Source organism: Schistocerca serialis, chromosome 4 (genome assembly GCF_023864345.2).
Source record: "Schistocerca serialis cubense isolate TAMUIC-IGC-003099 chromosome 4, iqSchSeri2.2, whole genome shotgun sequence".
Classification (NCBI taxonomy): Eukaryota; Metazoa; Arthropoda; class Insecta; order Orthoptera; family Acrididae; genus Schistocerca; species Schistocerca serialis.
Window position 1 is genome coordinate 224,496,085 of NC_064641.1, and position 14,526 is coordinate 224,510,610.

The 14,526-nt window shown below is 44.7% G+C and overlaps 1 protein-coding gene across 1 annotated transcript in view; it reads right to left on the reverse strand.

Moving 5' to 3' along the window:
• The window catches only part of LOC126473357 (zinc finger protein 239-like), a 98,459-nt gene that overhangs the window by 69,033 nt on the left and 14,900 nt on the right, over positions 1-14,526 (reverse strand). Inside the window, exon 3 of the mRNA XM_050100362.1 lies at positions 7,059-7,322. Within this exon, the coding sequence (XP_049956319.1) occupies positions 7,059-7,322 (264 nt within the window). The remainder of the gene's footprint in view (positions 1-7,058; positions 7,323-14,526) is intronic.

Sequence of the window (14,526 nt, forward strand, 5' to 3'; positions counted from 1 at the left end):
GCATGAGCAGACGTGCTCAAGAGCACGAGATATGGCCGCCAGCTCTGCAGTGAAAACACTGCAGCCATCTGGTAAGGAGTGCTGTTCTACATGTCTTCCATGAACATGGGCAAAGCCAACATGACCATCAGCCATCGAGCCATCGGTGTAAACCCTTCATGGCCCCAGTACATGTCGAGAATCAAGAGGAAGTGACAGCAGAGAGTCGCAGGGTTAACTGAGTTCTTAGGGCCATGTGAAAGGTTCAGGCGAAGCCGCGATCTAGGTGTACACCATGGAGGTGTTTGTGAAGGAACCTCAAGTACAGGTGGTAAATGCAAGGACTCTAGTTCAGGGAGAAGGGATCGCCCACAAACTGCAATTGTTAACCCTGACCTGGGCCACCAATGATGAAGATGAACCATCGTGGGTGGGAAAAGGAGACGGTAATTCGGATGCACAGAAGAACTACAAACATGTGCAACGTAACTGGAGAACAACTGCGCATGCCTAACCTGCAATGGGAGGACTCCGGCCTCCACAAGGACACTGGTCACCGGACTCGTCCTAAAAGCTCCTGTTGCTAGGTGAATGTCACAGTGGTGCATTGGGTCAAGTAAAAACAACACTGAGGGTGCCGCCAAACCATAAGCCACACTCCCATAGTCAAGGTGGGACTGAACAAGGGCTCTGCAGAGGTGCAGCAGCGTAGAGCGATCTGCACCCCAGTTGGTGTTGCTCAGGCAGCAGAGGGTATTGAGGTGCTGTCAGCACTTCTGCTTAAGCTGACTGAGGTGAACAAGCCAAGTCAATCGGGTGTTGGAAACCAGTTCTAAGAGTTGATAGGTCTCCACTATAGTGAGTGAATCATCATTAAGGTAAACTTCTGGTTCCGGATGAATGGTACGATGACGGCAGATGTGCACAACACACGACTTTGCGGCTGAAAACTGGAAACTGTAGGCTAGAGCCCATGACTGCACCTTGTGGACGGCTCCCTGTAGCGATGCTCAACAACACCAGTACTGGTGGAGCAGTGCGAAATGCACAAGTCGTCTGCATAGAGAGAAGGTGTGACGGACGGCCCTGCAGCTGCTGCTAGACCATTAATGGCCACTAAAAATTGAGATACACTCAATACGGAGCCCTGTCGGACCCCATTTTCCTGGCTATGGAGGGGAACTAGGGGAGGCACCAACTTGCACACAGAAAGTACAAAGTGACAGGAAACTGTGGATAAAAATCGGGAGCGGTCCTTGGAGACCCCATTTGTATAATGTGGCAAGGATATGATGACACCAGGTCGTGTCATACGCTTTTCTTAAATAAAAAAAGACGGCAACCAGGTGTTAGCATCTGGATAAGGATGTTTGGGTGGCAGACTCAAGGGACACAAAAGTTGAGTTGAGCTGAATTGGGGGAAGAGACAAAACAGCGAGGTCATCGGTCTCATCAGATTAGGGAAGGATGGAGAAGGAAGTCAGCCGTGCCCTGTCAAAAGAACCATCCTGGCATTTGCCTGAAGCGGTTTAGGGAAATCACAGAAACCGTAAATCAGGATGGCCGGACGTGGGATTGAACCATTGTCCTCCCGAACGCGAGTCCAGTGTGCAAACCACTGCGCCACCCCGCTCGGTCAGGGCACAAGATTATCAGTGGTAGAGCGACCCTGGCGGAAGCCGCCCTGACATGGAGCCAGCATACCAAGTGACTCCAGGACCCAACCCAACTGCTGACACACCATACGTTCCAGCAGCCTACAAAGAACATTGATGAGGCTGATGGGCCGTTAATTATCCACATTAAGCGGGTTTTTACCGGGTTTGAGCACCGGAAAGATGGTGCTCTCCCGCCATTGTGACGGAAAGACACCACCACATGTGGTTGAAGATGATGAGGATAGGTCACTCGTAGTCAGATGAGAGATGTTTAATCATCTGACCGTGGATCAGATCTGGCCCAGGAGCTGTGTCAGGGCAATGTGCAAGGGCACCGAGGAGCCCCCACTATGTAAATGGGGTGTTATAGGGTTCACTGTGGCGTGTAGCGAACAAGAGGACTTTCCATCTGCCGTTTGAAGATGCAAAAGGCTGGGGGGGGGGGGGGGGGGGGGGGGGGTAGTTCTCCGATGCAGAGGCTCGAGCATAGTGCTCAGTAATCGTGTTTGCGTCAGCAGATAACACGCCATTGATGTTAATGGCGGGGATACCAGATGGGGTCTGGTACCCAAAAAAGATGTCTGATCTTCGTCTAAACTTGGGCTGTTGATGTATGGCATCCAACGGTCGAGACGTATCTCTCCCAACACTCCTGCTACTGTCTTTTGATAAGCTGGTGAACACTGGCACAGAGCCACTTGAAGGTTATGAGGTGCTCCAGTAAAGGGTGCTGCTTATGCTGCTGTAGGGCTCGCCGATGCTCCTTAATTGCCTCAACGACTTCCAGCGACCACCAAGGGACTGCCTTTCACCGGGGGGCACCCTAAAGAGCGAGGGATCGCGTTTTCTGCAGCAGTAACGATTGTTGTAGTCCCGTGCTCAACCATCACATCGATGTTACCTTGTCAATGGTGACCACAGAGGATAATGTTTCCCAGTCTGCCTTGTTTAAAGCCCATCTGAACAGGTGTCCATGGGTCTGACACCGGGGCAGTGACAGGAAGATGGGGAAGTGGTCACTACCACACATGTCATCTTGTGCTCTCCAGTGGATAGATGGGAGAAGTTCTGGGCTGCAAATGGATAAATCAGTGGCCGAGTAACTACCACAAGCCACACAAAAATGTGGCGGCGGCCCCAGTATTTAAGAGGCAGAGGTCGAACTGAGACAGTAAAGTTTCAACATATCTACCTCGGCCAGTAAGCACGGTGCCACCCCACAAGAGGTTATGAGCCTTAAAATCTCCCAATAGTAGGAAAGGTTTAGGGAGTTGGTCAATCAGTGCAGCTAATACATTCAGGGATACTGCACCATCTGGAGGAAGATGTACATTGCAGACAGTTATTTCCTGCATTGTCCTTATTCTGACAGCCACAGCTTCAAGAGGGGTTTGAGGGGGCACAGTGTCACTTCAGACTGAGTTCACGACATAAACGCAAACTCCACCTGACACTCGATTATAGTCGCTACGGTTCCTGTAATATCCATTATAGCCACAGAGGGCAGGGGTCCGCACGCATTCCCAGGAACCAGTTTTCCTGGAGAGCAATGCAGAAAGCAGGTGTAAAGCTGAACAGTTGCCGCAGCTCAGCCAGGCGGTGGAAAAAACCGCCACAATTCCACTGGAGGATGAAGTCGTCATGAGACTGGGAAGGTATGGAACATTCAATGAGGCAGTTTACACCTCTGGGTCACCTGCTGCCACTGCCTTATTGCCTGAGTAGTCTATATCCATCGAGTCTGAGGGTCCGGCAAGATCTATGTCCTCAGCAGACGCCAGAATCTCCAACTTATCCCCAGACGCACAGCTTATAGGTAGCGGTGGTGTAGGTGCCACCGCAATTTCAGGACCTTCTTTTTGGACTTTTCTCGCTGCTCCTTGGGTTTCTCTGGCTGGGAGGACTTCACTAATTCAGTCTCCGGGACTGATAAGTGTGAAGCCCTACAACCAGCTGCTTTTGGGCACTTCAGCCACTGGCGGGTGTCATCTCTCCCATTAGCAGAAACCTGGAAGGGAGTGACCCCTTCTTTGCAAGAGGAGCTGAAGAAGACTTAGGCTTCTCCGGCTGAGAAGTGGGGACTGGTGTCCCCAATGGTTTGGGGGGGGGGGCGGGGGGGGGGGAGACTGCTCCCAAGGTAGGTGGTGTGGCAGCAACAGGGGGGAAAGTGCCCCCCACCATCAAGGGGGCAGGTGCAGCCTTCTGGCTCTGAGAGCTAATTGGAATTCGCAGAACTGATGGGGCTACAACTGTTCTCGTAGCAGTGGCATATGAGGAGGTCATAGCCACAGGATGTAGGTGCTCATATTTTCTCTTAGCCTCAGTGTAGGTCAGGCAGTCCAGGGTCTTGTATTCCACGATTTTCCTATCTTTCTATAAAATCCTGCAGTGTGGCGGGCAATGTGAATGATGCTCTCCGCAGTTGACACAGGTAGGAGGCGGGGCACATGGATTATTGGGATGTGATGGACGTCCACAATTGTGACATGTGACTCTGGAAGTACAGCGGGAAGACATACGGCCAAACTTCCAGCACTTAAAGTGCCGCATTGGGGGAGGGATATATGGCTTGACATCACAGCGGTAGACCATCACCTTGACCTTATCAGGTAAGGTGTCGCCCTTGAAGGCCAAGATAGAGGCACCAGTGGCAACCTCATTATCCCTCGGACCCCAATGGATGCGCCGCACAAAATGAATACCTCGTCGCTCTAAACTGGCGTGCAGCTCATCATCAGACTGCACAAAAAGGTCCCTGTGGAAGATAATACCCTGGACCATATTCATGCTCTTATGTGGCATGATGGTAACAGAAACATTCCCCAACTTGTTACAAGTACGTGACTGGGCAGAGGATGCTGTTTTTATCAATACTGACCCAGATAGCATTTTGGAAAAGCCCTCCACTTCCCCAAACTTTTCCTCTAAATGCTCTACAAAAAAAACTGTGGCTTCATCGAAACAAATGAGTCCCCATCAGTACTTTCTTGCATTGTACTGAGACTTTGAACACTTAGAGACTGCTGGTGTTTAATCACCAGCAAGTGATGACGTGGTATGCTTCATCGCGCGTCATCTGCCCTGATGCCCCCCACTCCTACCAGGGGCCCTCCCCAGGGCACCACTGTGCTGCACAAAAGGCCACCTGGCAGGATGGCCACTGCTGGGAGTCCCAATGCCCCAGGGTGACAGGCACCCCGGCATGGTTGGGGAGTTAACGGCGCAGGCATCAGCAGAACAATCCCTGTGTTGTCAGGGGGCTACAACCAACAGGGTACACGGTGGCCTCACCACAATGGACAGGCTACCATGCTGGATATCAGGTGCAAAGAAGTCCACGGTCATCGTCGGCACAAAAAGAGACACTGCATAGTGCTTGGTGGAAAACTCACCCAGGAAGGCGTCCTCACCCAAGAGATGGAGAATGAGCTGGACTGTAGTCCGACGATGAGGAAGTGGGCTAAAAATCTCAAGGCACGATGGACACGATGCACCATGTAAGGCGCCCTTTCCCAATTGGCTCGCTCTTCAGGAAAATTTTGAAAAATGGAGGTCAAACCCCCACAGGGGATCATCACATAAAGGCCGAAACATGTGTGACTTCTTTTTGTCATCTCATACAATAGGCAGGCATACCTCGGGCCTGTTCGAACCCCCGGACCCGCAGGGGAGGTCTGTGAAGGAATAAACATGTACTACTGTAGTGGGTGTTGGTTTTGTACGGAAGTTGGCTACTGTAATGTGTTCACTAGGCTGTTCATACCAGTTTTTCACAATTCCTATTTTCTTATTCATTATTAAACCTACTCTTTCATTACCCTTTTCTGATTTTGTGTTGTTAACCTAGTACTCACAGAACAAAAAATACTTTTCTTCCTGTCCCCGCACTTCATTTATTCCCATTATATCTAACTTTAGCCTATCCATGTTCCTTTATTAATTCTCTAATCTATCCACCTATAAGGGTTATAACATTCCACAGTTTGGCACGCAGAACACCAGTTTTGTTTTTCCTTGTAACATCCTCCTGAGTAGGCCTGCCCAGAGAGCCCGATGGGGGACTATTTTACCTCTAGAATATTTTACTTATGAGGGCACAAAAATCATTAAGGCATATAGCAGAGCTGCATGTCCACAGGAAATTGAACAGCTGTAGTTTACCCTTGCACTTAGCAAGGAATTTTAGTTAATGTTACATAGCCAGATCAGTTTATTACCCAGACTGTTGTCCATAAAAGTACTGAAAAGGTTTGTTGCCTCTTTTCAGTAATTGGTCTAGCTTCTACAATGATAACCCTCAAAGGTGGTTGCATCCACAGTTTCTTGTATCTTTGAGGTGTGCATGCCCCCCACCTCAGCAAGATTCATGGTTTGTGAAGGGATGTACCTAATAGATTCATAAATAAATATTGTTTTGATTTAATTTATTTTTGGGAGGATGGAATACACTGTATAAAATAAAGACATTTTTGCTTATGAGAAGCTTATGTGTGCAGCTGAGCATTCCTTAGCCTTTTCCAATCCTCTATTGTACCTCTGGGGAGTTTGGCTGAAGTCTCCTTTACATGTAAATTACTCTGTAGAGAACCTGGGAGGAGGTGTTATGAACCTTGATAAATACGATGTACTACATTCCACTGAAACATCTGAGCATTTGCAGGCACAAGGCAACTTCTGAAGTTGTGAATGATGCGATATCTCACTGTTAGAGGCAAACACTTTATATGTGGAGCTTCCAAACTGTATCAATATGAAGTCACTTTCGCATGGCATAAAAGATAAGAATGAGGAAATAAATTTCTAGAACTACTCTGCAAGCCACGGTGAACTGCATGGCAGAGAGTACGTCACATTGTGCCAGTTATTAGTGTTTGTTCCTGGTCCATTCACGTATGAGTACGAGAAGAGTCAGTGTTTGAATGGCTCTGTGTGTGCGTTGACATATATTCCTAGACTCATCATTTCAAGCCAATTCTTAAAACTTTGTTAATAGACTTTCTTGGAATAGTTTACGTCTATCTTCAAGAGTCTTGCCAGTTCAGTTTCTTCAGCATCAATATAACACTCTCGCACAGGTCAAACAAACCTGTGACCATTCATGCTGGCCTTCTCTGTATATATTCAATATCCCTTGTTAGTCCTATTTGGTATGGGTACCACACACTTCAGCAATATTCTGAAATGAGCCTCTACTGTCACTCATTTCCTGTAGCAATAAGCCATATGCTTACATTCACAAGTGTCACACATCAAAAACCTCCTCTGTATTGATAGGTATCAGATGACACAGAAACTAAAATTCTGAATAGTGACCATGTCTTACAACATAACTGCTAAACTAAAATTATTCAAAACAAAAGAAAATAATAACTTGGAATTAAAATATTTATTATTGGTCAAGAGTTATTTCGGAGTACTGACCTTACCACAGTCTCGACAAATAAATGGTTTTTCACCAGTGTGAGACCGTCGATGTACTACAAGATGTGATGAGTACATGTATGACTTCCCACATTCCTTACACACAAATGGTCTCTCTCCTGTATGAGTACGGCGGTGATGTGACAGGTGCGATGACTGTGCGAAAGTCTTCCCGCACTGTTGGCATGTGAAGGGCCTTTCACCTGTGTGTGTCCTTGTGTGTACTGCTAGGTGAGATGAATAGCAGTACGACTTCCCACATACCTGCAAACACAAACAATTAGAATGGCAGTCAACACAGAAAAACAACATTCATTTTAATTCTGTATTCAGTCTCACACACACACACACACACACACACACACACACACACACACACACACGCTGAAGTTGCCAGCCAATGCCGGATCAACAGAGGGGGGTTCCACGGCTGACACTTCTGCGAGGGGGACAACAAGCGGAGTCCCGCCTCATGATCGACCAAACTACTGATTACACCATTCCAGGCCACTGATCCTGCTCAATATGTCTTAACGTGTCCTTCAACAACAGTCATCAAATGGAAATGGGATTTAAACCACCAGCAAGTCATCACAGCTGAGTCACCCTATGACACACAGCCTGTGTCAGTCGTCACTGAATCTATGACACTGCCTTCACAGGACCACAAACCAATGACTGATGCTCGACTATCCAACCCGGGCAAAGACATGTCGTCTTGCTGCCACACTACCACCCCATCCTACGGTCATCAGCCGCCATTCACCAGCATACTGTGGTAGCTGGGCCACTGCTACTCCCCACGAGGAATGCTGCATTGGCACACCTGAGGGATGGAGATGAGATGGTTCGAACCATATTTGTTAGTGTTTATTGATAAAGTGATATATAAACATATTGGCTGTCCTCTTTGCCTTCTCCACTACCAACCTCAAATAGAGAAACAGTCGCCCACTCCTATGCTGCAATAAAAATTGTTACAATATTTTGTGTCAGAATACCTGCTGGAACTGTAAATGGTTGTCCAATGGGGCATTGAAGTGAAAGATGTGCAGCAGCAGTGGTGGTCTGTGCAAGTTTTTATGTAAGTGACAGAACAAAATGTTTTATTTTGGACCTGTCTCATTGTGTCTGTCCTTTCCTGTCTATTTTGATTAAACTATACGCTTGTGGTGGCAGTGTTGAGCGAAACGGCTGTACATGAGAAAGCAACAACCCAGGAAACAATTCAACATCTACTACATGAGGTAGCTAAGGCTAGAGCTGACGAGGTAGCTAAGGTTAGAGATGACGAGGTTTTGTGTAGAGGGAGAAAGAATGGAAGGCCATCTTCTGTTGTGTCCACCCATCCTTGATTCTGGTATGGCCTCATTGGTGATACTGGGATCTGGTGAAGGTAGTTTTGTATTTACAGACAGTTTGGACACGGATGTGAAATTAGGGAACTGGAGTGATGAACAGTCGTTAAGTGCAGCTCATTTAAAATTAGTAGGGAATGCCAAGTCATACACTATGTGCAATGAGAAATTGCAGGACACTCAGTGTTTCGCAGACTTTCAGAAAAGGTTAGTGGACATTTGTAGAAAGAAGAACACCCTGCAGCATTACTGTGAATAATTTAATGATGTATCACAGCAGCAGGGAGAGTCAGTAAGAGTTTTGTGGACCATATCGGGCAAATCTTTGTCAATGCCTATGAATCAATGAGTGATGACTGTGCCAATAAAGCCACTTTGCTGGAAGCAGAACAATGTGCACATGATGCATTTCCGCAGGGCCTGCCATCTGAAATGTTACAGAAAGTAAGCATCGAGTTTCCAAGAGACCTGGACGAAGCAGTGACAACTGCAGTAGCTTTGATTCTGTAGAAGACCCAGGGAGAAATGGGTATCCCTTAATGCACTGGTAGACTGTTACAGGTATGGTGCTCCAGGACAAATTCAACTTTTCCATACGAAAGTACAATTTCAAATGTGGAGCAGCACTCTCTTCAAAAATGTTCCAACGCACATAGATGGCCAAATCAGTGCAACACTTGCCTTCTGCGTTAAATGGTCTGTGGGGTGATGTGACCACTGTGCAACGCTCCCAGTAAGTTTTGACTATGGGAGATCCTAGAGCAAAATCAGTAACAGACATTTCTCTATTTAGCTATATAAAGGAAAGGTCTTGTAAGTTGTTTTTGGATACAGGACCACAGGTAATGGTGGCTGGAGGGAGAGACTTCTGAATGTGCACGGAAGTTCTGCTTTTCGTGGGCGTTGTCTACGTCATCATTCTGGGTCTGGACTTGCTGAATAAACATCACACTAAAGACTATCCACAGCAGACCTGGAAACAGCTGAGCACAAAGGATGAGGAGCCATGGACTACTGCATTGCGGTAAATTACTGGTGGTCACAGTGGAAACAATACACTGAGGACTTCATAAAGAGCTTCATCCATTGCATTCAAAGATTTTTCATAGAGTGTTCGCAAATACAACTGCAAAGGCTGCATGAAGCAGATAAACCTTTCACTAAACAATCAATCATTTTTTGAATGTACTTGGCCATAACTGCCATAACAAACCAACAATCAGACAGTGGCTCACGCTTTCATTAACCACTGGCTATTGAAATTCGGCACACCGGAAGCAATAGCAACAGACCAATGCACGAACTTTATGTCTGAATTTTTTAAGCAGCTATCTCGACTACTGCACATTAAGAAGTTACAAACTTGCCCTTCAAGTGAACAATAAAACATGAGAGAGGGCATGGGACATTGAGCAAAATACTAAGTTATTATGAGAATAGTAGTCACGATAATTGGGACACCCTGTTACTGCATGTCATTAGTGCGTATAATTCAAAAATCCTCAAAAACACATATTTCACTCTATGAGATCCTTTTTGGTAGAAAAACTTCCTCATATTTTGAATTATGTCAACCTATTTCCAGGGGAGGCCGTATCCTATGTTCAGAACGTTACTGAAAGGCTAGGCTAAAAGGAATAAGGTGTCAAGTGAAAAAAGGACACAAAGACTCTTGAAAGACAGGAAAACATTCACAATAAGAAAGCAAAATTATCTAAGTATCACACTGGACAGTGAATTATGATGTATAACCCTCATGTTCTGATGGGTAAAACAGAGAAATTAATCCTGAAATACTAAAGACCCTATCACGTAGTCTAAACGACATCCCCAGTTAATGTTAAATACAACTCCCTGCCCAAACCCACAGTTGTTCTTTGAGTAGAAACTGCCCATTTCAAGGTGGGCTGGAAGCTCTGCCTCAATTGCTGGAACTCCTTCTGAAGGGGGAAGGGACTCGAGTAAAGAAAGCATAACAAAAGGGTAGAAAATGACGCAGAGTGTACCCGAGATTGTTCCACCACATTCATACATCTTAAGATCATGAGGTGAGTTGAATATTTGTAATTATTGGTCAGTTTGAATTATGCCTATATTTATGATGCGTTATTTCTACAGGAACGGTTCATGGAGGACGTTTGCATATAGGAAATTGGTTATAGAACTGTTAATAGAACATTAGTGTGTCTAATTTAAATAAATTGTTTTGTTTTGTATGTAGCTGGTATAGTAACAGCTAAGCAGACAGAAAGTGGGTTGGTAGCAAGTGAGTATGTGTGACACGCTTTGGTGTGTAGCCCTAAGGGTTGAAGGTTCTTTACAACTGATGTTTTCTTGCCCATTTCAGCCATTTAAGATGAGGGATTTGAGGAAGGACTACTCTCCACCGTTGAGCCACTGGAGTGCTGTGTCAGGTAAGTCACTGTTTGCCCCACGTTTTGCTCTGAGAAGCCCACAACTAAGGTCAAAGAGGTCATTACAAATAAAACTGAATTTTTCCAGAAAATAGGGTCACACTGGCTGAACTCTAAGTACTGAAAATTATAGTAGTCATTGCCACCCGCTGTGACCAAGGACATTTTGGCAGTGCCCAGCACATGAAGCTACAAGGTCAGGGATTGCTAATGAATGGTACACAATGCAACATTTCAGATCTCACTTTCTGGTTATTAACAGAACCGCAACTCTAAACACCAGCTACTCATTAATTCATCTTCCGGACCCACCTTTCAAAGTCCTGCCCAAGGAAAACCCGTCTTTCCTAAACAACATGTTAGACGCACTTCTTCTAGCTACCCTGCACCAGATGACAGCAGCACAATATGATCATGTGACAATGGGAGATCTACTCAACCACATCAGGAAACATAAGAACAAATGAAGAGATCAATTCAAAACCATAGGGATTACCACATCTGCCATTTGTGTAATTCTGAACATAGTAAGTATTGTGTACTGCCACCTCGGATGTAGAATTGCCCAAATCCTATCCTTACCTTCCTTCAGGCAGCGGATCCACAACAATACAACAGTCATCCCAGTACCAGTGAAGAAGTGACTCAACCACAGTGAACATTAACAAATTGTGAAAGAAAAAAGGGTGTAGAAACTCATTGCTTAAGCACTGTAAGAGGGGAAATACCATACCGACTGTAAATATAATGAAAAGGAGGACACAGCAGTCTTATTCAAGCAATGAATACATGTGAAAGTGTCTGGTTAGTCAGACCAACAAAACCAGAATCCAGAAGACTAGATTAGTCCAAGGAGGGAGGAAATGTAACAGCTCAAATACTGAGAGCCAGTACCACAGCCCAGCAACCTAAGTCAGGCCACAGTTGCTCGCCAATGCCCTGCCAGCTCAGCAACATCAGCAGACACAGCTTCTGTAGTCAGAGCTTTCATGTTAGGAATGTCACACCGACTCCCTTTGCATGACTGATCAACCCCCTGAGTGCGCTACACCAGTCCATCGACTGGTTACAGATATTCTGACACGGCCTCGTTAAACATGATCTTCAGCACATGGAAATGGGATTTAAACCACTAGGACCAGCCCCTCAGCAAGTCTTAACAGCTGGGCTGTTCAGCCTGTATCAGTCATCACCTAATCCATGACACTGCCTCCACCAGCATGTGAATCAACAAGTACTATCTTTAGTGTTCAACCCAGGCACGAAGACACTGGCTCACTGCTACACCACAGGAAATGCTTGCGTCGACACACCCTTACCCAAGTACTGGGGACCGAGGATCACCACCCATCATCTGTAGTCTGTTTCAGATGTCCTGAACTGCATCTGTTTGTGTTCATTAATAAAGTGTTTAATCAACTGACTGCTGCCTTCTTCACCCGCTACATCGCCAACCTACAGCTGAGAACCACTCACCTACTCCTACCCTGCAGTAAACCGCGTTACAAAATTGTATTGTGGCACTCTCTGTTAATGTATATTAATGTCCTTGAAGACAACACTGTAGTAACCTCAAACTCTTCACAGACAATGTAATTATTTATAATTAAGTGCTGCATGAAAAAAAACTGAACAACAATTCGGTCAGATCTTGACAGGCTTTCAGAGTAGTGCAGAGACAGGCAACATACTCGAAGTGTCCAGAAATGTGAAATTGTGCACATCACAAAAGAAAACAAAAATGGGTAGTATCCTAATACTACAATATGAATAAGTCACAACTGGAATCCATCAGCTCACATGTAGACTTGGTGTTACAATTTGTTGGGATATGAAATCAAAAGATCATTTGGGGCTCAGCAGTACATAAAGTACGTAGAAGACTTTGCTTCACTGGTAACATATTGGGAGAATATAATCGGTCTACAATGGAGACTACTTACAAAACACTTATCTACCCATCACAGAATATTGTTGAAATGTGTGAGACATGTAACAAATAGGTCAAAGGTTTGTTTGATCCAAGGAGATGCTGAAAAACTGAAATGGCAGGCACTTCAAACTATTTCACAAAGTCCTATTTATGAAGTTTCAAGAACCAGTTTTAAATGACGAATCTATAAATTTACTACAGGACCCTATATTTCGCTCTCATACAGATCATGAAAACAATGTTAGACTAGTTACAGTGCATGAGGTTGTGCTTTTAAGTGATCATTCTTCCTGTGCTTCATACATGGATGAAAGAACTGGTACAATGGGAAATCCCTTTCTGTACATTTCACAGTTGTCTGCAGAGTATAGATGTAGATTTTTTTTTTCTACATCATAACTGTTTACCACAAGGAAGGTTAATTCTTCCTATTTTCTAGGACTACTACACGAAGACACATGGCGGTAAGTGGGCGGACAGAGTTTGGAGATACAACACCCAGTCAAACTGTATTTAGCATCCTTCAATAAGCAAAGAAATAAATTTCATATGTATCCTATTGTGTTAATAGCAGTTGTATACACAGAAATGTACAAAGAAACCTTGTAATGCTGTAAGAAAAATGTACAAACAAAATGCTTTTGTCATAAGAGGTTGTGATTTATATCCAACAAAATTAAGTAAACTTGCCCTTATTTGGCATACTGAACCTCTATCAGAAATGTTAGGGAGGAACTCTGATATACAAAACTTTGTATGGTGAACACTCCATATCAGCAACTAGCAATAAAATGACAATTTGCACAAAGGCCAGTACCTTGTCAGCAATGTCAAAATTTACTGTACACACTATAATCAAATTTTGGACAGGTCATTGTCAGCAGTTATAGTGCATCCCGCCGACACACAATCTGAATGCAGCTGGGTTGGAAGTGGAATTCCAATCCATGAACACAGCTGCGAATTTGTGTACTCTGTGTGTATTTTGAATTGGAAGGCTAGTTTTAGATGCTTGGTGGACAGAAATGCCACTCCACTTAACATTCATAAACCTATTGTGATGAGAATTAGAATAGAATGGAAAGGAAAGAAAAGAAGATGTGAATGATGAAGCAACATGAAGTCACGCTTCCCCTGAAACACCAGGCAAGGAAAGAAGTTTTGCTGGATGGATAACTACGAAGAACATATTCCAGCAAGATGTAATCTCTCAACGTGTGTGGTCATTATTAGGTTTAATAAAGACAATTTACTGGGAGCAAGATGTCTCTTTGAAATTATCTTCGCAAGCTTGTTTTTGGCATTAAAACTTTTGTCCTTAATGTTTATCATCAACAGAAATAACATAGTAGCTCAGAAATGCCAGTTATCTACTGTGAGGAGCATTTCATTTGAAAATATCATGTGGCTTGCCGATTGTGGGTGACTGAATGACACATGTTGACAAAAGACTGCACAGATTACACGACCAAAGAAACAACTAAAACATCAGGCAAATGTAGTAGAATACTTGGGCTTCATGTTGGTTTGGCTTCTGGCTGTGTTCGAAACTGCTTATTGCTGTGTTTTTCCAAAGTGACTCACGGTGTAATGAATGCCAAAATTTCCATTTCTGCTCCAAAATATTCCTCAGAATTCAACAACAGCAATGGACATGTGTCACACCATTCCATTATGTATCAAGTTCCGACAATGCAGCGGAGGAAAGCAGATATTTTATTTTTGATACAGAAAAGTGTTGCATCAGAGGACTCTGAACCTAG